Consider the following 21,019-nt stretch of genomic DNA (forward strand, 5'->3'; position numbering starts at 1 on the left):
GTGATAGAAAGCTGGTGAACCGGCTGGATCCGTATCAGTTATGGTCCTTACGATACCTTGACGTATGCCCGTCCCTTGTAGGTCTCTTGGGATATATTCTACGTTTCCTCGCTGTTCTTGAGCAGACTTTGATGGGCATCGTCGCTCATATTCCCAGCCTTGGCCTCCTGCGGCGAAGTGTATTTCGACGAATGGCTCATGCAGCCACGTGATCCGAAAAGCAGCATGTCATCAGGTGTTATTGGTCTGTACCTACCTTACTTAGGTAGCCTGAGCTGGACAGCCTGATTTGCCCCCCCTTCGTTCTCTACTTAGAATGGCATTACTCAGCTCAGACCGACTTCTATTTCTGTTGTTCGTCTGCGGAGGGCAGTGTGCTATTTGACCCCCGAGTACGGTTTACGAAAGCCGTACATGGCTGTGTATACGATGACAAGTGCCGTATTCGTTCCTACGTATAAATATATCGGCGGCAGCAAATATCTATCAATCACAATTTCCATCTACATAACCGACTCTTGTTAACTTTAGCTTTGATCTTCGGCTCGGCTCGCTCTAAGAAGCAACTGGGTAGTCGATGCCAAACAAGCATGTAGGGCGATCACGAACTTTTCCTCAAGCGACGCATGCTTGTTTGGGGATCGGGTCAGATGCGATGTAGCATTACCCCAACTTTATCCAGGGCAAGCCCCGTATCGCTCCCAAGCGTCCCAATCAGAGCCAATGATCTGTCAAATTTCAGGCATCGTAGACGATCCTCGATATAGCTGCTGGCTATATCGGGTAATGATCCCGGAAATTGGAGTTGATAAGAGATCATTTGCCCTCTGCCCCGCCTACAGATGTTCACCAGTCGGCACTTGTACTACGACCTTCCGAATACAGCCTCAAACGGGCCAGATAGGGAGGACGATATCTGAGTAAACTTGGCTAAGAGTGAGCAACTCTTTAAGATGCTGTCGCTCGCCTTGCAGTACCCAGCAGACAGTTCTCATGCCATAACATGGATGCCAGACGGGTATTAATACATCAAGTACAAATCTCAGCATGTTCGGCTTCTTCATCATGCTGCTGAGCCTTTGTGCTTCACTGGCCGTAGCCCAGAGTGACGACAACCTCGGGCTCAGAAATGGCTACCTCAGCTTGACCACCAAGAACTTCGAGCTCAAGCTCGTAAAAGACGCCGGGGTCCTTGTGTCGCTGAAGCCCTCCGGCGACTCGTTCGACTTCCTGCCCTTCGACTACCTGCGCTATCGCGCCCGAAACGGCCAGTACCACTGGGGCGACATCACGTACCGCTACCGGGAAGCTTCCACCGGAGGCGATGGCGGCGGTGGTCGCTGGATTGATGGCGACTCCGCCGCGGCGCGCAAGCCCGTGCAGGGGAAGACGAATGAGCCAGGAGACCTGGCTAGTTCCGTCCTGACGCCCACGTTGCCCGGCCGCAGCCCGCTCAACGTGACGAGGCGGTGGACCGAGGTTTCAGGCGGGGACCTGGGCCTGCGCTTCACGATCCGGAATCAGGGCCGAGTCGCTATCGAGCTGGGCAGCCTGGGTTTCCCCACCGAGTTCAACAGCATCTTCACAGGCCGGCCCGCGGCCGAGATGGCGCGGGTTTGCTCGCTGTCGGACCCGTACATCGGGATGCACGCGGGCCACATCCGCGTCGCGCCGACCAAGGGGAGCGGGCCCGCCCTCGTCGTCACCCCCTTAATCCTAGGCAGCGAGAACAGCAGCAGCTACACCGGCACGCCCATGGAGGCGTACCGCAATTTACGCGAGGACCACTACGACGAACAGACGGCGTACGGGAGCCAGACCTTCGAGGGGCTCTACGAGTGGCAGGTGCTCACGAAGGCGTGGGCCGAGAACGAGTGGTCGAAAGTTGAGCCATGGAATACGCCGTCGTCGCGGGTCCTCCAGCCCGGTGACTCGCTTGAGTTCGGTCTGCAGTTCTCGGTGGCCAAGGGGGCGTGCGAGAGCTCGACTCTGTCATCCGGTCCACGGGGACCCCCGTCGCAGTCGGCATACCTGGATATATCGTTTCGCAAGGGTCCACTGCCGTGCTGTATTTGCAGAGCTCGTCAGGTGTAGAATCAGTGACGGCGAACCCGTCGGGGGCATTGATAGCTACCAGGCAGTCTGAAGAGAAATACTCGGTGACCCCCGGCGGCTCAGCATGGGGCCGCGCCCGACTTGAAATCCAGTACGGCGATGGGAAGCTGCAGACGGTGCACTACTTCATCACCAAGCCGGGGACCGAGGCCGTCAGCGACCTCGGGCGCTTCTCCACGATGGAACAGTGGTTCAACGACACGTCCGACCCGTTCGGCCGCGCCCCATCCGTCATGACGTACGACTACGAGGCGAAAGCCATCGTGACACAGGACCCGCGAGCGTGGGTCGCCGGGCTCAGTGACGAGGGCGGGGCGGGCTCGTTTCTCGCCGCGGCCATGAAGCAGGTGGTGCAGCCGAGCGCCGAGGAGGTGGCCAAGCTCGAGAGCTTCGTAGACGGCGTGTTGTGGAAGACGATCCAGACTGCCGACTTCTCCGTGCGCAAGAGTATCTTCTACTACGAACCCTCGAAGATTCCAGGCTATAAGTACAATCCGTCGTTTGACTGGTCGGTCTGGTGGTCCTGGAACAAGCAGGCGTCGTACGCGATAGACAGGGCATACGACTATGTGCATGTCGCCGCAACGTACTGGGCCCTCTATCGTGTCGCGCGGGCATATCCCGCTTTGACGCGGAGTCACACATGGGACTTCTATCTGAACCAGGCGTACCAGACAATCGTGCGGAGCATGAAGTCGGACGTTGGCTACAACCGCGTCGGCCTGATGGGAGAGACCGTCTTCGGGGAGGTCCTGGCCGACTTGAAGCGAGAAGGGCAGGCGCCCAAGGCAAGCTCGCTGGAGCAGAGCATGCGCACTCGCGCTACGCAGTGGGATTCGGAAGAGGTACCATTCGGCAGCGAGATGGCGTGGGACTCGACTGGCCAGGAAGGTGTTTATTATTGGGCCAAGTAAGTTCACTTGCCAATGCGTGACCGAGACGCCACTAACAAGTTGACTGCTTAGCTACTTCGGCTTCAAGAATACAGCACTCAAGACTGTCAACAGCGTCCTCGGTTTCATGCCCGCGGTGCCACACTGGGGCTGGAACGGCAATGCCAGACGTTACTGGGACAACATGTACTGCTCACCTTCTCCTTATCCCATAGCCCCATCCCACCCTCTTTTTAACTTCTTATGTCCCTATAAATCATAATAAGTATTGTTGCTGACAGCGAGTCACCCACCTTGACCAGCTATGGGGGGAAGCTCCAGAGGATCGAGCGACAGATCCACCACTACGGCTCTGGGCTCAACTCGCTGGTCCTGCTGTCGGCGTTCCGCCGCGACCCATCAGACGCCTACCTGCTGCGTGTAGGGTACGGCGGCGTGAGCGGTCCGCTGAGCAGCATCCACGCCGACGGTTTCGCGGCCGCGTCGTTCCATTCTTGGCCTGATACGCTGAAGTGGGACGGATATAGTGGCGACTATGGGCCCAACTTCGTCGGCCTTGCGCTTGGGTCGGGGACCTACGTGGCGGATGTGGGAGACGGCGACGGCGGGCTCGGACTCGTGGTGTTTGGTGGGAACCTGAAGGTCGAATTAGGGGGCAGGGTCACTGTCATCACGGGTGACCCGGTAAGGAAAAGAGTCTTCATCGGGCCCCTTGGCGTGTTGTTGAATGTTGATGCTGGGATTATCAGCGAGTTCAGCTATGACGCTGGTGGCAACATTTCTGTCACGCTGTCGCAGTTGGACGGAGTTCCGAACGCCGATGCTGCCGTTCTTTGGGTCGAAACGCCGTCGAGTCCTGTAAACTACACTGTAACGACTTCAGGGCTGCGGAAGGCCAGGGGAGGTTGGAAGATGCCTTTGTCGACCGATGCAATTGTCGAACTAAGCTCCGTTTAGTCCTTTCATGGGGAGACTGACGTATCTCCCTTAATATATGAACATTATAACATAAACTGTTTATATCTCTGTTGTGCGTCGATGTCCTGTATGCAAGTGGTAATGACCAGGCAGTATCATGGGAGTCTCATTTCATGTCACGTAGCGGAGAAGGAAACAGACCAGCTGGGACTCAGGGGCTATCGTGATATAGACCCAGCATAACTCAGATGACATGAGACTGCTGCGTCTGGTTCTGAGTGCAGATAAAAGACATGATAGATCACGTCGGCCTATTTTTCGAAAGCACTGGCTAAGGTGAGACCTATCGCCCGGATCCTACTCAGCTTCATCGAGGACCTCGTTCTTGATGTAACGAGAAGTGGAATCTGACGGGTGCCGTATGAGGATGGCATGCTGGCACATGCAGGGTAGTCGCCACAACATTGTCCCGTTCGTTAGCAAGAGCGCTTGAAGGGTTTTGAGCCACATGGTTGGACACCTGGGTACGCAGATGCAGAAAGCTAGGTTCCATTTTCTAACGGAGCTATTGGCCTCTCGTCTCACTCTTGGACCGGTGAGGTTTTCCCATTCGCTCGGGCCTTTGGAAATCCAGACAGTCTCGACTGTAGTCTGATGACTGGTGTGTGGTTGACGCAATCTGCAGGTTAGCTTCCACCGTAGTTGTTCGATGCGTGCGACTCGAAATAGAGGACGAGCCGTCCCAGGTAGTAGCCGGCTTACTGGGACGGCAGGTAGTTCGAGGCCAAGACCAATGGGCCAGTTTAGGGGAAGTTGCTTGCCTGCCGCATAGTCGGGACGCCGATGGGGCTGAACAGGTTTCTCAGCCAGGCGAAACGGCCGTTGCCTGTGATTCGGACGAGACCGGGGAATTGCTTCTTCCTCATTGCGACGGCGTTCGGCGGATTGAGCGAAGCCAGCCTCAAAGCCCATGCTTCTTGACCTAGATATGACATAGGTAGGTATTACCGATGGCAGTTGGATGCTGATAGTGACGATCCCTTGTGGGTGAGCTGATAAGCATCGGCCCCAGCCGATTCGCTCATTGGTCAGGCCCAAGATAGCCGGACATTTGATGTTTTTGTTAGGGTTAGCGGCGGGTGCATACAATGAGTGCATTGATGTCTTCCAGGTATTGGCTTCAATGGAGGCGATAAGCATTCGGGAATTGAACCCACCCACGCGTGTGTGAGGCATGCACTGTAGCTCCAAACCTAGGTACAGTAAGTGAGGTGCTTGCAGCAGCTGAAATATGTGTCGCGTGTGTTTCCAGTTTCTACTACGTGCGTGACTTCTGCAGAGAAAGGTCGAAAGGTCCCAGTAGGCCGGAACGGCTGCTCAAAGTGGAGAGCGCCCGCTGTATCAGTTGCAGCCAGTGAGGGCAACCCGCAATCTCCCCCTCCTTCTCGCTAAAGCTCCAGCGCTCTAGCTATCTGGTCTGGAGTTAGGCGGATCGAGGCGAATGAGACGATGTCGGAGGAATTAGGGAGCAAGCTACCACCAACAACCGCCTATTTACCTACCTAGGTAGCTACTATATCGGCACGGCACAGAAAAAAAGACCTGGACTGTGACTCAGATACTTGAAGGAAAAACCCAAACTACCCCTCGTATGAGTTTGTCTTGACGTGTTGGTAACAATTTGGTAACCAACTTGGGGACAATGCCCAGACCACTACAAACATAAAGTGGAAAAGCCCTACGACAGCCCAACCCCACAACCCACCACCATACTCTGGGATATGCCAAGACTGCAGTCATGTCAGTCGCTGCACGTCAAGATGTGTATGGCGACCAGGCGACGGAGACGATATGTGGTGGCACAACATCGATAATGTCTTCAGCCGCTTCTGCCATTGCCTCTTCTGGAATCCGAGGAGTGCATCATGCTGACTAGAAACGCCCGATGAAGGAAGACAGCCAGCTCAGAAGCCCTTTTGTCGACTGGCCTCCCTCACTAACAGAGGGATCGTCTCAGCCTCCCGGAGACTAGCCCGGAACGGCCCCCATCGCCAAGACACCAAAAGATAAGAATTTCTCTCCCTCCATGGACGAGAGCCGCCGCAACGGCCATTATCTCATTCGATTAGTTGTTGGAGGAGTTTTCTCCCTCCCAGTCCACACACGTTGCGACCCCGGTCTATCTTGGCAGGCAACGCATCAGTTACAACGGCTTATTCCCTACCTCCTGCCCTCTGCTTTTTCGCCCCCGGAACCATGCTGACTGCTGCTAATGGCTGCCCAGCCGAGCTCTCCTCTTTTATACGGATCCTGCCTCTAACCTAGTTCTCTCTTGCCCAAAGTACCTCTGCCATAGAGCAAGTATGTGACAGACACCTCGACGGCCTTGGCCTCGGGACCCTGGACCCGACCTTCACTTGTGGGTGGGTACCCATGGAGCTACTTTTTTCTATCAGCTATTTCCTTCTCACATGTGTGTATGCATTTAAATATTCGAGTTTCCCGCCTCCCGTAGCTCTGGGAAAATATGTAGATGGTTCGATGAGTTTGCTGGATATCCCTTCCCTCCGCTTGCGAAGGCCGTGACAACCCCTTGTCTCCCTTCCAACTACTATAAGAGCTATAGCTCACTGGCTCAGTTGCCTTTTTGGCCTTCTTTGACTTTGGCTACCCGTGTCTCGCCGCGCACGAGGTTATACTTGGACTATACGATTCCGACAGCCGACGAGCAATATTCGATATAAAATGGGTTGGCTCGAGACCCTCAACACCAAAGTGGCGGCCGGCCCGGTCGGTCGCTGGTTCCGGCTGGACGGCTCAGGCCATGTACGTTCATCTCTGCTCTCTACTGTCCTTGTCGCAGAGTGACCGTCATATCTACCCGTTGATGTTACTCCCCAGCACAAGAGACGGGCCAGATAGGAAGCTATACTCTACGCGCAGTGTGCATATGAGAAAAGTCCGGATTTGCTAAATGGATCTTCTTTCCACGCAATATAGGCCAAAACGCGCAAGGGATCCCTCTTCACGACCGAGATCCGGGCTGGCATTGTCGCCTTTTTTGCCATGGCCTACATTATCGCCGTCAACGCCTCCATTGTTTCCGATACTGGTGGTACCTGTGTGTGTAATGGCGGACCTGACGATCCCATCTGTGCGAAGAACGAAGAGTATGCGCTCTGCGCGGCCGAGGTCAAGCGCGACATGGTCACGGCTACGGCAGCCATTGCGGCCCTGACTTCGTTCTGCATGGGTCTCTTCGCTAACCTGTAAGTATTTCGAGGCGGCGATATATACTTGCGTGTAAAGGAAAAGGGGATAAGAGGACTAACTCGATGCAATAGCCCGGTCTCTCTTGCTCCCGGTATGGGGCTGAACGCCTACTTCGCTTACACCGTCGTTGGTTTCCACGGCACCGGCACGGTGCCCTACCAAGTCGCCGTCACCGCCATCTTCGTCGAGGGCTGGATCTTCTTCGCCCTCGCGCTCTTCGGCATGCGCCAGTGGCTCGCGCGCGCCATCCCGCGGTCCATCAAGCTGGCCACGGGCGTCGGCATCGGCCTCTTCCTGACCATCATCGGCCTGACCTACAGCGAGGGTATCGGTCTGATCGTGGGCGCGCAGTCGACGCCCCTCGAGCTCGCGGGCTGCTTGCCCGAGCTCAAAGGCACCAACGGGGCCGACCCGGGCTTGTGCCCGGACTCCGGCAAGATGCGCAATCCGACCCTGTGGATCGGCATCTTCTGCGGCGGAATCCTGACCGTTCTGCTCATGATGTACCGTGTCAAGGGCGCCATCATCGCCGGCATCGCGCTCGTCTCCATCATCAGCTGGCCCCGCACCACCGACATCACCTACTTCCCCTACACGCCCGTCGGCGACGACGCCTTCAACTTTTTCAAGAAGGTCGTCGACTTCCATCAGATCAAGCACACGCTCGTGGTGCAGGAGTGGGACATTTCGCAGTACGGCGGCCAGTTCGGCCTCGCCCTCATCACCTTCCTCTACGTCGACATTCTCGACTGCACGGGCACGCTGTACTCGATGGCGCACTTCGCCGACCTCATCGACCCCGTGACCCAGGACTTCGAGGGCTCCTCCATGGCCTACATGGTCGACGCCATCGGCATCTCCATCGGCGCCCTGCTGGGCACCCCGCCCGTGACTGCGTTCGTTGAGTCCGGCGCGGGCATCAGCGACGGCGGCAAGACGGGCCTGACCTCGATGACGACGGGCATCTGCTTCTTCATCTCCGTCTTCTTCGCGCCCATCTTCGCCTCGATCCCGCCCTGGGCCACGGGCTGTGTGCTGATCCTCGTCGGCTCCATGATGGTCAAATCCGTGACCGAGATCAACTGGCGGTACATGGGCGACGCCATCCCGGCCTTCATCACCATCGCCCTGATGCCCTTTACCTACTCCATCGCCAACGGCCTGATCGGCGGCGTCTGCAGCTACATCCTCATCAACGGCGTTGTCTGGCTCGTCGAGAAGCTGTCCGGCGGCCGCGTCGTGCCCCACGACAAGAACCTGAAAGACCCCTGGACCTGGCGCGTCCCCGGCGGCATCTTCCCCGCCTGGACCCGCCGCCTCGCCTCGGGCAAGAAGGACTTCTGGCGCGAGGACGAGGTCCCCGTTCACGAGTCGTCCTCGAACGCGGGCTCGCAGAACGACGCCAACGGCGAGAAGCTGGCGCTGGCCGACGACGCCGGCGTGTCCGGCAAGGAGACGTCCAAGGTGACGGGGAAAGCGACAGGGGGGCAGACGCATTAAGCGTTGATCGTTTCGATCTAGTATTCAAAATGGGGGTTCGTTCATCTTTTGACGTGTAAAAAAAGGATCTGTCCGCAGGGATTGTACATAGCGGGACGTTGTCGGAGTTGTATACGTGAGCAACAGTTGATACCAGTCATACTTGGATATGCGAGACGAAGATAATTGAACTAAACACTTACCAAATTACATTATATGGCAGGATATATGATTATACGTTTATCTGGTGTATTAATACGGCTTTGAATCAACAAGTCTATTCAGCTATGCGCGATCTAACCCCTTAACCACATCTAGAGTAAAGTCCAAAGGTATTGCGAGCCTGTTTGATCTCAAACATGCATGCATATGGAGACAAGGACGCATGCATGTCGAAAGCATTTAGTCGATGAGTAGAGGATCGTCACTACGAGATAGTGTATGCACCAAGTACAGTTCAATGCCTGTATTGCGCTCTAACCAATCAACAATCGATCAGACTGTTCTATGCCTAAGTTGACTCGATCCTCGAGCATCCAACACCAAAACGCCTGTGTAATTTCAGAGAAAACATCAACCACGCCATGCATGTGTATCTTGCGCGCTGGCGTACCAATGAATCGCGATGCAGAATCAGGTTCAAAGAGCGTTGGTTGTCAACATATCTTAACTTATACGCCCATGGTAAAGTCATGTTCTATGCCAGGAGTGACGCTGGCCATGAACTGAAGCCGATATGTTAGTATACTGAGTAGTGAATACGAGGGTTGATGCAAAGCAAAGACTCACCTTTAAGAAGACCACGAGGTACTGGTCAACCCGAATGGCAACTTCGGGGTCCTCGGCCTCGACTTCCTCCCAATCATCATTACTGGACTCAGCCGCAGCTTCGGCGCTCTTAACGTCAAGCTTGTTAATTTCATCGACCAAGCCCTCCATGCCGGGATCATTGCCAACATTCTTGCCGGCTTTCATCTTGTCGCGACGGATCTTGAGCGCGGCGTCGGCACGGTCCAGCAGGGTCTTCATGACGGATGCATGCTTGCAAGGATGAACGCTGGCCATTTTCACATTGCTGGCAAAGAAGGGGAAATCCTCAAGAGTCACTGTCTTGTCCTTGTAATCACCGACAATATCCTCCATCATGAGCTGGGGTGCGAGTGGCTGTCCATCGGAATAGCCCGACAGGTATAGACGAGGTGTACGGTAATACGGCGAGTACATGATGTAGAGATTGTATGTGCGGCGGGCACTAGCAGCAGGTGAGGTTAGCATCAACTCCTTTGAATCTGGCCTTGGAACCTTTGCAATAGTCGTCACTTACCCCTTTCTTTTGTGTGCGTCTGCGTCACGGATGATAGCCTCATCGTCGTCTTCATCCTCCATATCCGGGATATCGTCATCGTCTTCAATATCGCCCACGTTGCCAGCGTCATCCACCGTCCGAACTTCCTTGGCCTTCAGGGGCTGGGAGCTGCTGAGGCCGCCGGTGCGCAACCAGCCGTCGTCGTCATCTCCTTGGCCTTTGGACTTGAAGTCGTCACCGTCGCCGACAACTGCTTCCTCGTGACCAGCATCCCCGGCGAAGTTATCGTCGAGCCGTCGGTGGCAAGGGACGTTGCGCGTGACGAGGTATTGCTTGTCGGCGGGCAGGTGGGTGGCACGCTGGGCGTCGGACTCCGCGGCAGCCCACTGCCATGTCGGGAACTTGAAGACGAGATAGTCGCCAGCGGCTACGAACTCCTCGGGCGTGATCTGGCCCGTCTTGCGAAACGTCGACTTGTGCGACACGGGCGTGTACTTGTCCCGGATGGTGTTGACCGTCGAGTAAAGAAGATTCATCGTGACGGGGGAGATGCGATGGCAGCTATGTGCGCGTATCTACCGAGTTAGGTCGAGTCGAGTCGTCTCGAGTCGTCGGATCTCAAGGGATATGTCTTTTAATGTGCAACAAAGAACGGCTGGAGGGGTAGGTGTTGGTGTAAGTGGTGCCTAGTAACGCTGGTGTTCTTGTTGTTGTTGCGCAGGAGGATACTTGCACTGCAATGAGGTGCAGATGGAGTCTTAACGGTGTTTGTTTAAATAGAGAGAGGAGGTGCAGGAAGGGAAGATTGCGAGGTTGATTACAATGATAATATGTGATGTAGAATGGGAGTCTGTTACTTGCAACTTAGGCAGGCTGATTCATGACGGAAATGAGGTTCCCCCAGGCAAGTAAGTCTAGTAGCTGAGCTGCTGTCGTCACATGGTCCTGAGGCACGCGCAGTACGGGCGTGCTGGAGCGCTGACACCCCCCCAGTCACCCCCTGGAGCTGATGGAGGGGCAGTGTGAATATGTGTACCTTATTACCGAACAGTCACTGGGATGATTGCAACCGATTATGCCTACCTCAGTATTAAACCACATGCAGCAGAGTACGCCTTCTCCATGTGCAGCGTATCAAACAGCACACTCGCTGGACTCCGGTTCGATTCAAGGATATTGAGGCCAACCTGTCATGAGCTCCTACTCTGACATGGAGAGATTCAGGTCTACTTGTGTACTACCCGACCTCGGAAGGGTCGATGATGAGCTCCTCTTGTCCATTTGGACCGACAATGACTGAGGTTAGAGCGGGGCAGCTCCCTGTTATCTAATCGTCGTGGTTTGCTCAATATGCGCATAATCCCTTTTTGCTGAATAGCCAGCTGGGAGAGGCGTTTTCGCCACTGGCAGGTGGCAGGCACTCGTCGGGCTGAGCTTTGGTCAGCTTACTCGCACTTTGCCGAATTCAGCTAAGCCAAAAAACTGGATTGGGGCAGTCACCTGATCCCACACAACACGCACGCTACTCCAACTCCAACAAAATTGACTGACCTATGCCAAAAACTTTCGGATTTTGAGCAGACGCCAGAACAATTTACTAACCCCCCAGCATCCCACCACCTCGTCAAGATCTCGTTGGGTAACATCTAGCAAGAAGGTATGTACATCATCGATACCGACATTATCCGAATTCTCAATTCGAGGGAAACTCGTTGCTGACCTTTTTTCTCTGATTCTCCAGTCTCAAAATGAGTTAGTAGCCCACGCCTACCGAACGAAAGAACCGAATTGGAATCGAGTGCGACCAGACTTACTGACTTCGATGAACAGCCAAGGGAACTTCCAGCTTCGGCAAGCGCCACAACAAGACGCACACTCTGTGCCGACGATGCGGTTAGTCATTCGGACCTCGATCATGCTGGGAAAAGGAATGTCAGTTGGACTGACATGAGGACTCTCAACTACAGGACGTCGATCGCTCCACATCCAGAAGCACACATGTGCTTCTTGCGGTTACCCTGCTGCTAAGACCCGAAAGTGTACGTTGATCGCTCTGCCCTGCTGGCTCCGGACAGCTCAGCTCGCTAGGAGAACGACTGGGTTGGGCCTGGTGCTGTCACGCGACGGACGTTTTACTGACAAAAGGCCATACAGACAACTGGGGCGAGAAGGCTAAGCGCAGAAAGACCGTCGGCACCGGCCGCATGCAGTACCTCTCCGGCGTTTCGCGCCGCTTCAAGAACGGCTTCCAGTCCGGCATGCAAAAGAACGCCCGGGGCCCTGCCCTGAAGGCATAGATGGACGGCATTGGTAACTTCTGAGGGTTTGCATCATGGACTACGAAAGGCGGTTTGGCGTGATAAGGATTGCATCATTGGGACTGAATTTCCGGGACCCACGAGGTCTTTGCCTGACGAAGAAGGAGGGCATGTTACGCTAGCAATTCCGACCAAAAATTGCATTTTTCGAGGCATTTGATGAGTGTCACGGCAGTACGAAAGAATCTACGACCGTCAAGATGTTTCCATGAAACACGTTATCCGGTTCGCTGGTTTGGATGGGGATGGACAATACCCAATTCGGTCTTCCAAATGTGATGACAATGTCTATCTGCTTCCGTATCACGGCGTCAAGAGGTATATACTGGGGTTTTTGAAAGCTGTTGCCTTTGACCGAATATTTGGTGTTGATTTACTGTCCACGTTCGAATACACGAACGCCTCCGTCGCCAGCAATAAAATACAGCAACTCTCGATCCTCTCCCTCATTTGCACATACACCCCTTTGTGCTACTCTGAGCACTCCGCTCACGTCTTTTGCGGTTCCTGTATCAAGCATCCTCAGACTGATTATCATATCAGCCGCATGGGCGAATGAAATAGCAAAGGCAGCATGTTCCTTTTCCAAGGTGGTTGTCTGGGCTGAAAGCAGAGGCTCATCCGCTGCAAGTGTCACGATTGACGAGTGGACTTCCTATAAGAATAGTTCTATTAATACTAATCCTACTACGTGCCATCAGTCTGCATACACTTACCTCTCTTATATCAAGTAGAAGATCCTGTAGTGCTGCCCCGGTCATAGCCTTGCCCGCCGCTGCAAGTAGCAGATCTGGACTATCCAGTATCAACACAATCTTGGAGCCCTGCCCTTGTTGACGTAGTTGCGTAACAGTGTCAGTCAATTGCTTGCGCAACTCAAGCAACGTCGAATTTGACAGCACCTTGCCGCCGGCATCAACAGGAGAGACGCCAGGCGCCGTTCCTCCTGAGAATAGTCTACTCAGTCCATCCACAAAGGCAAACTTGCCCTTTTTGGAGGAGGCATCTAGATCCACTCCGATTCTGCCAGCGCCTTCATTCCAGAACGCATAGTCCCTGAGAAAGCTTACCAGCACAACACTGGCGGAATCACCGTCGTCGGGGGAGGAGTCTCCTTCCTCACCGACGGCGGTCCGCTGCGCGTTGCGGTCAGCAGCAGATGAGGTTGCGAGAAAGCGGCACAGGTAGCGCTGGACGAGCCAGTTGGTGCTGGCGCCCAGGACACCGGTGAGGACAATTAGGGATGCCTCCGGAGGAAGGCCGAGATAGGGCTCCAATAACGGTGGCGTCCGAGATGCCATTTCTTTGCGCGGCCTTAGCAAGAAGGGGGGGAGTGTCCGGCTTTCTTGGCGGACACGGCGGTCAGATTGGGCTTGGCTCGAGTATGTGCGAGTGATTCCCGGTGGCGTGAAATTCTATCGCGGGATGGGAGAGGATCGACCAGCAGTTCCCTTTTCTTCTAGCAAGCAGAGGTTGATCGGCCGCTTTGGATATCTAAATCGGGCTCTGGGCAGGTATATTGGTTGCACAGGCTCTCCCAGCTTTTAGAGCCCTAAGAGCATGCGTGATGCGCCCCACTGTCGGTTCCAAGCACCGTGCTGGTGCCACAGAAAAAAAGAGTTCCTCTGTGCTCCCGGGGCTGGACGAGTCGGTGCGTGGGGGGTTGCCAAGATCCAACAGGGAGGGAAGGGAACCGTGAAAAAAAAGAAAAAAAAGACCAGACGAGGTAGGCGCCGAATAAAATAAAATCGAATCGAACGGCGGGCTGGGCGCAAGCGCAGATGGCGGTGGTGGGTTCTTCCAAAGATCGTGATGTTCTTGGCTTGATCTGGACGTTTGTAGCCCAACGAAAATGCAGGCTTATACTAGGTAGCACTGCCGGCCCACGTTGATCATATTAGAGTTGTTGGACATGGTAGTAGTACCCCAGATGCACATCAAGCAATACATGTACGAGTGAGCCGTCAGAATGAATTCGTGGGCTTGGTCATCCTATCCAACGACAGTATCGAAAATACCAGGATAGGTATGCACATGTAGGCATTGCTAGTTGCCAGTAGGCTAGTTACTCAAGTTCAGCCTTCAGCTCTCAAGGTCTGTAAAGAGGCAAGGAGATAGACAAACGGGGGTGGATCTTGGCCTTGGCTCAGCGTCATGATGCATTGGTTGGGCTCTACAGTGTGTCCATGCCTGGAGTTTGCTGGAGTTTGGACCCTGAGAAAGGGCCCTTTAGAGATGGCCCTAGCAGCCGCCGAGTAACACTTGATGCCGCACATTGGCCTCGTTTGGCGCAGCGTAAACTCTAGATATGCGCAGCAAATAGAACGAATGTTACGTGCAGCGGAAAGAACGCTCGGGATCACACAGGACTCGAGGTTGCTGCGTCCGATATGCCGTCATCCGGAGATATGGAGGGACGCAGATGTTGGTAGGTCAATAATTGGATGGCATGGGTAGCAGGCTGGCAGGTGGTGGGCTGTCAACCTCTAACCTCGACCACTCTATGCAAGATCATGGATGATGGGAATAAGTCACGACGTAGCACCCCCAGCACCCCCAGCACCCCTCCTCTCTATCTGTTGGATCTGCCAACCCCCACACCCTGTTTTCTGCCAAAAACAAAACCCATGGCATGGGCTCATGCGCCTCCCTCTGCACTAGCGGCTGAGTTGATGGAGAATACGGGGTCTAGAGAGGGTGCGAAAGAGAGGGCAAAGCAACCGGCGCATGTGAGAATGGCCTGCTGACCATACTGACCGCATCCCGGGTGGATTGACTACTGGGAAGCACATCATACATTCCCAGCGCTCAACCTGGTGATTGGCCGTCGACCTCGACGCGGGTGTCCCGCCGCTTTGTAAGTGCCGTACATGTCAACGATAGCAGACATGCAAAGTGTGGAGGAAATAGCGGGAGCGCCAACTGGGGCCGAGACATGTTTGCAACAGGGCATCTTAAATATCTGGACGTCTTTCTTGATTCCCGTCTTGACCAGTCTTCCTTTTCCTCGTCGTCCGTCCTTGGCATCAGAATCTGTCAACTTGCGGTGAAGTCCTGTCTGTCCCACGTGCCAGGCCGCTCTCCAGATTCTCCGGGTCTATCTATCTTAAGCCGTTGGCGCAGGGGGCCCAAGCCAACTGTAGCCTGCCTGGGCCGGTCGAGCTTTCAAGATAGTCGGGGCCACCACGCCATATACGCTCCACCCCAATCGGACATAAGTTGGATGTATGTATGCCTGGGTAGCCGCAACGACTCTGTTGACTCTGCTGACCTGCCATCCAGCTTACCGTCGTTTCATAGACGACCGTTGCGAGACGTTAGCTCTTCATAGCGCCGATAGGCCTTTTGAGCCGTTGCGATATCAGGAAGTAGGAGGCCTGCGGGCTCTATTTTAAGCTGCATCGGTCTGCCCTGTTGCCACCTTCCTGGCCTTAACTGTCGCATACTCGCGCTCACGCCCGCAAACTTGCATCATACCTGCAGCAGAGGGTTGATCGACTGTCGTTGCAGTTTATACAACACGCACCCGCTCTGGCTGCATTGACATAACCTTATCCCATCCTGGTTGTTGGGCAACTTCGGTTGACATTGACACTCGAACGGCTAGAGAAGGTTTGTGGGCGACTCGAGTCGGGAGGAAGTCAGCCAACTGCCTATTTCCCCAGCCTGCCAGGTAGATCTGCGCCACCTGACTCGTTCAACGACAAGTCCCTGGAAACCACCCCTGACTACTTTATCGCTACCTGCATACCTCATGCAGTTCACCACGAACAGGCCTACTCAACACTGAATCTATATTATATTCATCGCCCGCCTCATTCTACCTAGGATAACTCAAGGCCGCCTCCCCTCCCATTTCTTCCTACATACCTAGCTTTCTAAAAGAAATTGTCTTCCCTCCAAACATTCTTTTATTTCCAATACCCCAAGTTGGCTTTCGCACATCAGCGAAACCAATCGGAAAGTGCGGTTTCAGCCCCGGTTTTCCGGATCAAGAAACGCCCTTCGCAGACACCATGGCAGAGGAGAAACCCGCGGGCCAGCGGCGCCCGTGGAATGGGCTCTTCTCCAAAAGACTGGCCGAGATGAGGAATCTGGCGAGTCGGACGAACCAAGATCGAAGCCCAGAAACCCAACATGGAACATGGGCATGCTGAACGACAAGCAGACCATAGAGGTGCCCGGTAAGTTTATGACCCAGATCCATCGTGGCCTGCGCCCTTTCTAACAAACCTACCAGGCTCTGTTTTGCTCCTCGCACAAGGCCGTAATGAGCCTCTCGGTCTGAGGAATGCCCCTGCAAGGACCTCGCACTCCTCTCTGCCTACGGGTGTCCCTTATGAACCGCCGCCGCCTCCGCCAGAGGACGACAAGAAGATGACCAAGGATGGGCAAATAATATTAGAGCCACAACCCGATGACTCACACAACGATCCTCTCAACTGGGCCTCATGGCGGCGAGATCTCGCTCTGTTGTCTCTCGGCCTATATTGCATGGTGGGGGGTGGTATCACTCCTCTGATAGCAGCAGGTTTCACCAATGTAGCCGAAGGTAAGCCTACTTACGAAACCCTATGCAACACTGACCAAGCTAACATCTCGCGAAGATTACAATGTACCAGTTGCCAAGGTCTCGCTGACGACTGGGTTGTACATGATGGGCCTTGGCATCGGAAGTGTTCTCTTCTCCCCCACGGCCATCTTGTATGGTAAACGCCCAGTATACCTGTTTAGTGCCGTCATCTTCATCCTTTCGGCAGTCTGGTGTGCGCTTTCACCAAACTTCACGTCGCTCCTAATTGCCCGAATCTTCCAGGGTATTGCTGTGAGTCCAGTAGAATGCTTGCCATCCGCCACAATTGCAGAAATCTTCTTCTTGCACGAACGAGCTTACCGCATTGGAATCTACACCTTGCTACTCCTTGGCGGCAAGAACTTGATCCCATTGGTCAGTGCTGCTATCATCCAAAGCCTCGGATGGCGCTGGGTCTTCTGGTAAGCATTGACGAGCGATTCATAACTGTTGTTGGTCAACTGGCACTGACCACTATTCTGTCATAGGATCGTTGCTATTGTTGTTGGCTTCTGTGGTGTTTTGCTCTACGTCTTTGTTCCCGAGACGTTCTGGGACCGAACTCCGATCCCGAGGAGTCGCACCCACCCCAAAAGGCCTTCATTATTCAGCAGACGGTCGTCTAGACACGCGGTGTCGCAGGTCAAGAGCAACAAGGCACCTCATGCTGCCGACCATGATGACCCCGAGAAGGCTGCCGAGAAGAGGCATGAGCCGGTCAGTGGGGCCGAGTCACCACATCCGCGACCCAAAACTGCCCACCATGTGGGTTTTGCAGCGGAAGTAGGAGACGATCATCACCACCATACCCACGAAGAGACAGCGAAAGAACACGGTGTGCACGAGGCGTTGGGACCAAGTGCTTCTGCCACACATACAGGGTCACATTTACACCCGCATCAGCAAAGCGCGTTGGCGTCTCGGGGAGCTAGCGGCTCTGCGACCCCAGCTGGCGGAGATACGGAGAGCGAGAAGATGTCCATATCAAACATGCCCAGTACGGGAGGGCAGTTGTACACGCACACTCTCCGGAAATCGCCTCCCAAGACTTTCGCCCAGCATCTGCAGATCTACCATGGACGGCTCAACTCGGACAAATGGTGGAAGGCAGCAGTCCGCCCCCTCATTCTCTTCTCTTATCCGGCTGTGCTCTGGTCCTCGGTCGTTTACGCTTGCTCCATAGGATGGCTCATTGTGATCTCAGAGTCAGTTGCGATCATCTACCGAGAAGGCACCTACAAGTTCGGCGCCTTGGCCACCGGTCTGGTATACTTGTCACCGTTCATTGGGGGTGTTTTGGGCACGGCTGTGGCTGGTAGAGTCAGCGATGTCATTGTGAAGGCCATGGCCCGCCGCAACGGTGGGTTATACGAGCCCGAGTTCCGCCTGGTAATGGCGATCCCGATCGCGATCACCACCGTGATTGGGCTCATGGGCTTTGGCTGGTCTGCTAGTGAGAACGACCCGTGGATTGTCCCGACCGTCTTCTTCGGCATTGTCTCGTTTGGATGCTGTCTCGGATCGACAACGTCCATCACTTTCTGTGTGGACAGTTACCGCCAGTACGCGGGCGAGGCCCTGGTGACGCTCAACTTCAGCAAGAACATCTTCCACGGCCTCGTCTTCAGTCTGTTTGTCACCGAGTGGCTCACGCACGACGGGGCCAAATCGGTCTTCATCTGGATCGGTGTCATCCAACTCATCTGCCTTTTGAGCTCGATCCCCATGTACATCTACGGTAAGCGAGCGCGTATGTGGACGGTCCGCAAGAACATGATGGAGAAGTTTTAGATGGGTGGTGACTTTGATTGCATCTGGGGTTTTGCATTGGGGCGCGCGCACATGGTTGCTGCATGCTGCATGGAAGAGGAGACGCCCATTTACTGGAGCATTCAAGACTCGTTTCAACATCATAGCAAGCATTCAAGGGTATAGGGCTTTTGGACATGACTACGTACTGGCGTTTCGGTTGGGGGATCTGCTACCAAGGGATACCTACGAGTGGCGATAACGACGTTATGACAACCTCGAATTACTACCTTGACAAATTTAACCGAGTGTCTTGTATTCACGGTGTGCTTTGTCCGAACCGAAATGTAGGTGGTTGAGGATGCTTACAACAGGGGCTCGGTACTGTACTGAGTGAGTGCATACCTACCCCTGGCTGGCTTCCAATGCCAAGAGTCCGTTTGCCGATCAGTAGCTCGACGTCATTTTAGAGCTTGTTCAAGTACAACTTGTAAACCTCATCCAATCTCACAATCTATCGACAAACGCCAGCAACCTTCACCCAAGCCATTGACCTAACTCTCAGTGATCTACCGCGATCGTTACTGTTGAGCCAACTCTTTACGATTAGTTCAAGGTACACTTCACACACCATGCGCGTTGCACTGCGATCCAGCCCGATAACGTCGGCTCCGAAGAACTTCGCGACGAAACCCATTCGACAGCCACAACGCGCCGCTTTTTCGACCTCGCGCCAGTACAATGTGAGGAACCAAGTCTACGATACGTGAGTCTACCTGTGCCCCCTACAACCTACGGAAGAACGAGAGAGAAAAAGAAGACAGACAGGGACAAACCAACAAACTTGGAAAACTGACCGTAGCCAAACAGCGTCCGCAACCCCGCCGCCTTCCAAACCTACGTGCAACTGTCCTCGTCGTCGCGCACGCCCCTTCTGACGCTCTGGACGACGTCGTGGTGCGGGACGTGCCGGGTGGTGAAGCCGCTGCTGCAGGAGATGGTCGAGTCGGGCGTGGGCGAGGCCGAGGGCGGCGTCGGCTTCGTCGAGGTCGAGGTCGACGCGCCCGACGTCATGGCCGAGAACTTGGGGTTCACGTACATGATCAACTCGATCCCGACGCTGCTCAGCTTCGACGGCGGCGAGGCCATGACGCAGACCAAGGTCGTCGACGGCAAGAGGCTGCGCGATCGCGCGTGGCTTGAGGAGTGGATTCGGACGGAGGCGCGGCGGCATGGGGGCCGTGGGGGTGGGAGTGGTGGTGCGGGTGCGCTTCTGGGGGGCTTGTTTGGGAGCTGGAAGAGCTAGAAGCGTCTGTTCATGCCCTGAGATGAAGTACACTGCGCTGAAGAAGAAACAGAAGATACATATGTCTGCTTGAAAGAACATCGCAGTCATATTACGCTATGTTATTTTGTTTGGGTTACAGGACGATATCTCTATATGGTGCCCCCGACGACTACCCCTGTTTTTCAATTTTACGACCATTCCGTCTTTACGCCTGGTAGAAAACCTCCTCGACCGGCTTCCACCACGAGGGTTCCCCGGCTTCGCTGCTCTTTGCGCCTGGGACCATGCTCTACGGAACGTTTACAACAAGTCAGATATACAAGTCCTGCTCATTGAAGAAAGGGTTCGGAAGGGTGTGGTAGGATCGGAGATGTCAAATGGGGCAAGGGACCGTTCTTACCTCTTGGTAGCTATCCGTCATTGCCCACCACTCGCGCACCTTGGGGTTCTCTCGCATCCGTTCCATATCGCCCGCATAGTCGTACCCGACGTACTTGAAACTCGCAAAGAGGATCCCCGTCTCCGGGTCGTGGCAGATGCTATCTGTAGGACAGGGAACCACCATGTTCGTATTAGTCATCATCCGACCAGAAAAAGAAAGAGAAGAAACGCCATGGGTACAACTACTTACAGTCCTGGATGTTGCAGGCCTTGATCTGGCGCGCCACCTCGGGCCAGACGGCGGCGTGGCACTCCTTGTACTTGGCGACGCACTTGGGCTTCAGCTTGATGATCTGGGCGAAGCGGCGGCCCGGGTTGCGCTGACGCCCGCCCGTGGAGGGCGGTGACACGACCTCGAGTGACACCTCGGAGGGTGGCGTGGTGGGTCGCGCCGCGCCGCCGTTGGGCGACGGCGACACGGTCTGTTTGGACCAGAGCTGCGACATGGTTGCTGGCTGCTTACTTGCTGGCTTTGTCCTTGTGCTGCTTGATGGCTACTTGTCGTGTAACCTCGTTGGAAGACTGCGAATAGCTCCTGGTGTTACTGCTTAGTGGCTGACCTGTTTTTATAGATAGAGCGCCTTTCTCGGGTCTCGGGGATGCTGGACTCGGCTGGGGTTCTTGGTATATATATACAACAACCAATAATATGGTTGCCGGAATTGT

The 21,019-nt window shown here is 54.7% G+C and overlaps 8 protein-coding genes across 8 annotated transcripts; 5 read left to right on the top strand and 3 right to left on the bottom strand.

Annotated features, from left to right (window-relative positions):
* Positions 1-1,065: 1,065 nt before the first annotated feature.
* PG986_010811 (uncharacterized protein) lies at positions 1,066-3,965 on the top strand (the record flags this gene model as incomplete). The annotated part of the gene is made up of 4 exons (XM_066847033.1): positions 1,066-1,973; positions 2,138-3,025; positions 3,081-3,194; positions 3,275-3,965. 4 exons carry the CDS (start codon positions 1,066-1,068, stop codon positions 3,963-3,965), a joined length of 2,601 nt encoding a protein of 866 aa, XP_066696524.1.
* A 2,706-nt stretch (positions 3,966-6,671) lies between these two features.
* PG986_010812 (uncharacterized protein) lies at positions 6,672-8,699 on the top strand (the record flags this gene model as incomplete). Its single annotated transcript, XM_066847034.1, has 3 exons — positions 6,672-6,752; positions 6,927-7,195; positions 7,271-8,699. 3 exons carry the CDS (start codon positions 6,672-6,674, stop codon positions 8,697-8,699), a joined length of 1,779 nt encoding a protein of 592 aa, XP_066696525.1.
* A 650-nt stretch (positions 8,700-9,349) lies between these two features.
* Positions 9,350-10,520, bottom strand: PG986_010813 (autophagocytosis associated protein- active-site domain-containing protein; the record flags this gene model as incomplete). Its single annotated transcript, XM_066847035.1, has 3 exons — positions 9,350-9,403; positions 9,468-9,930; positions 10,003-10,520. 3 exons carry the CDS (start codon positions 10,518-10,520, stop codon positions 9,350-9,352), a joined length of 1,035 nt encoding a protein of 344 aa, XP_066696526.1.
* A 563-nt stretch (positions 10,521-11,083) lies between these two features.
* Positions 11,084-12,281, top strand: PG986_010814 (60S ribosomal protein eL37; the record flags this gene model as incomplete). The annotated part of the gene is made up of 6 exons (XM_066847036.1): positions 11,084-11,093; positions 11,635-11,641; positions 11,726-11,736; positions 11,815-11,877; positions 11,952-12,023; positions 12,139-12,281. The coding sequence occupies 6 exons, from the start codon at positions 11,084-11,086 to the stop codon at positions 12,279-12,281; spliced, it is 306 nt and encodes a 101-aa protein (XP_066696527.1).
* Positions 12,282-12,675: 394 nt separating this feature from the next.
* Positions 12,676-13,603, bottom strand: PG986_010815 (elongator complex protein 6; the record flags this gene model as incomplete). The annotated part of the gene is made up of 2 exons (XM_066847037.1): positions 12,676-12,957; positions 13,019-13,603. The coding sequence occupies 2 exons, from the start codon at positions 13,601-13,603 to the stop codon at positions 12,676-12,678; spliced, it is 867 nt and encodes a 288-aa protein (XP_066696528.1).
* A 2,711-nt stretch (positions 13,604-16,314) lies between these two features.
* On the top strand, positions 16,315-18,666 carry PG986_010816 (MFS-type transporter; the record flags this gene model as incomplete). The annotated part of the gene is made up of 4 exons (XM_066847038.1): positions 16,315-16,486; positions 16,543-16,854; positions 16,910-17,297; positions 17,364-18,666. Coding segments are annotated over 4 exons (2,175 nt in total), but the record flags the coding sequence as incomplete, so codon positions are not given.
* A 590-nt stretch (positions 18,667-19,256) lies between these two features.
* Positions 19,257-19,930, top strand: PG986_010817 (thioredoxin-like protein; the record flags this gene model as incomplete). Its single annotated transcript, XM_066847039.1, has 2 exons — positions 19,257-19,390; positions 19,495-19,930. The coding sequence occupies 2 exons, from the start codon at positions 19,257-19,259 to the stop codon at positions 19,928-19,930; spliced, it is 570 nt and encodes a 189-aa protein (XP_066696530.1).
* Positions 19,931-20,117: 187 nt separating this feature from the next.
* Positions 20,118-20,799, bottom strand: PG986_010818 (uncharacterized protein; the record flags this gene model as incomplete). Its single annotated transcript, XM_066847040.1, has 3 exons — positions 20,118-20,201; positions 20,313-20,455; positions 20,544-20,799. 3 exons carry the CDS (start codon positions 20,797-20,799, stop codon positions 20,118-20,120), a joined length of 483 nt encoding a protein of 160 aa, XP_066696531.1.
* Positions 20,800-21,019: the final 220 nt, after the last annotated feature.

The sequence above is a fragment of the Apiospora aurea genome (assembly GCF_038362705.1).
Source record: "Apiospora aurea strain CBS 24483 chromosome Unknown utg000007l_segment0_segment0, whole genome shotgun sequence".
Classification (NCBI taxonomy): Eukaryota; Fungi; Ascomycota; class Sordariomycetes; order Amphisphaeriales; family Apiosporaceae; genus Apiospora; species Apiospora aurea.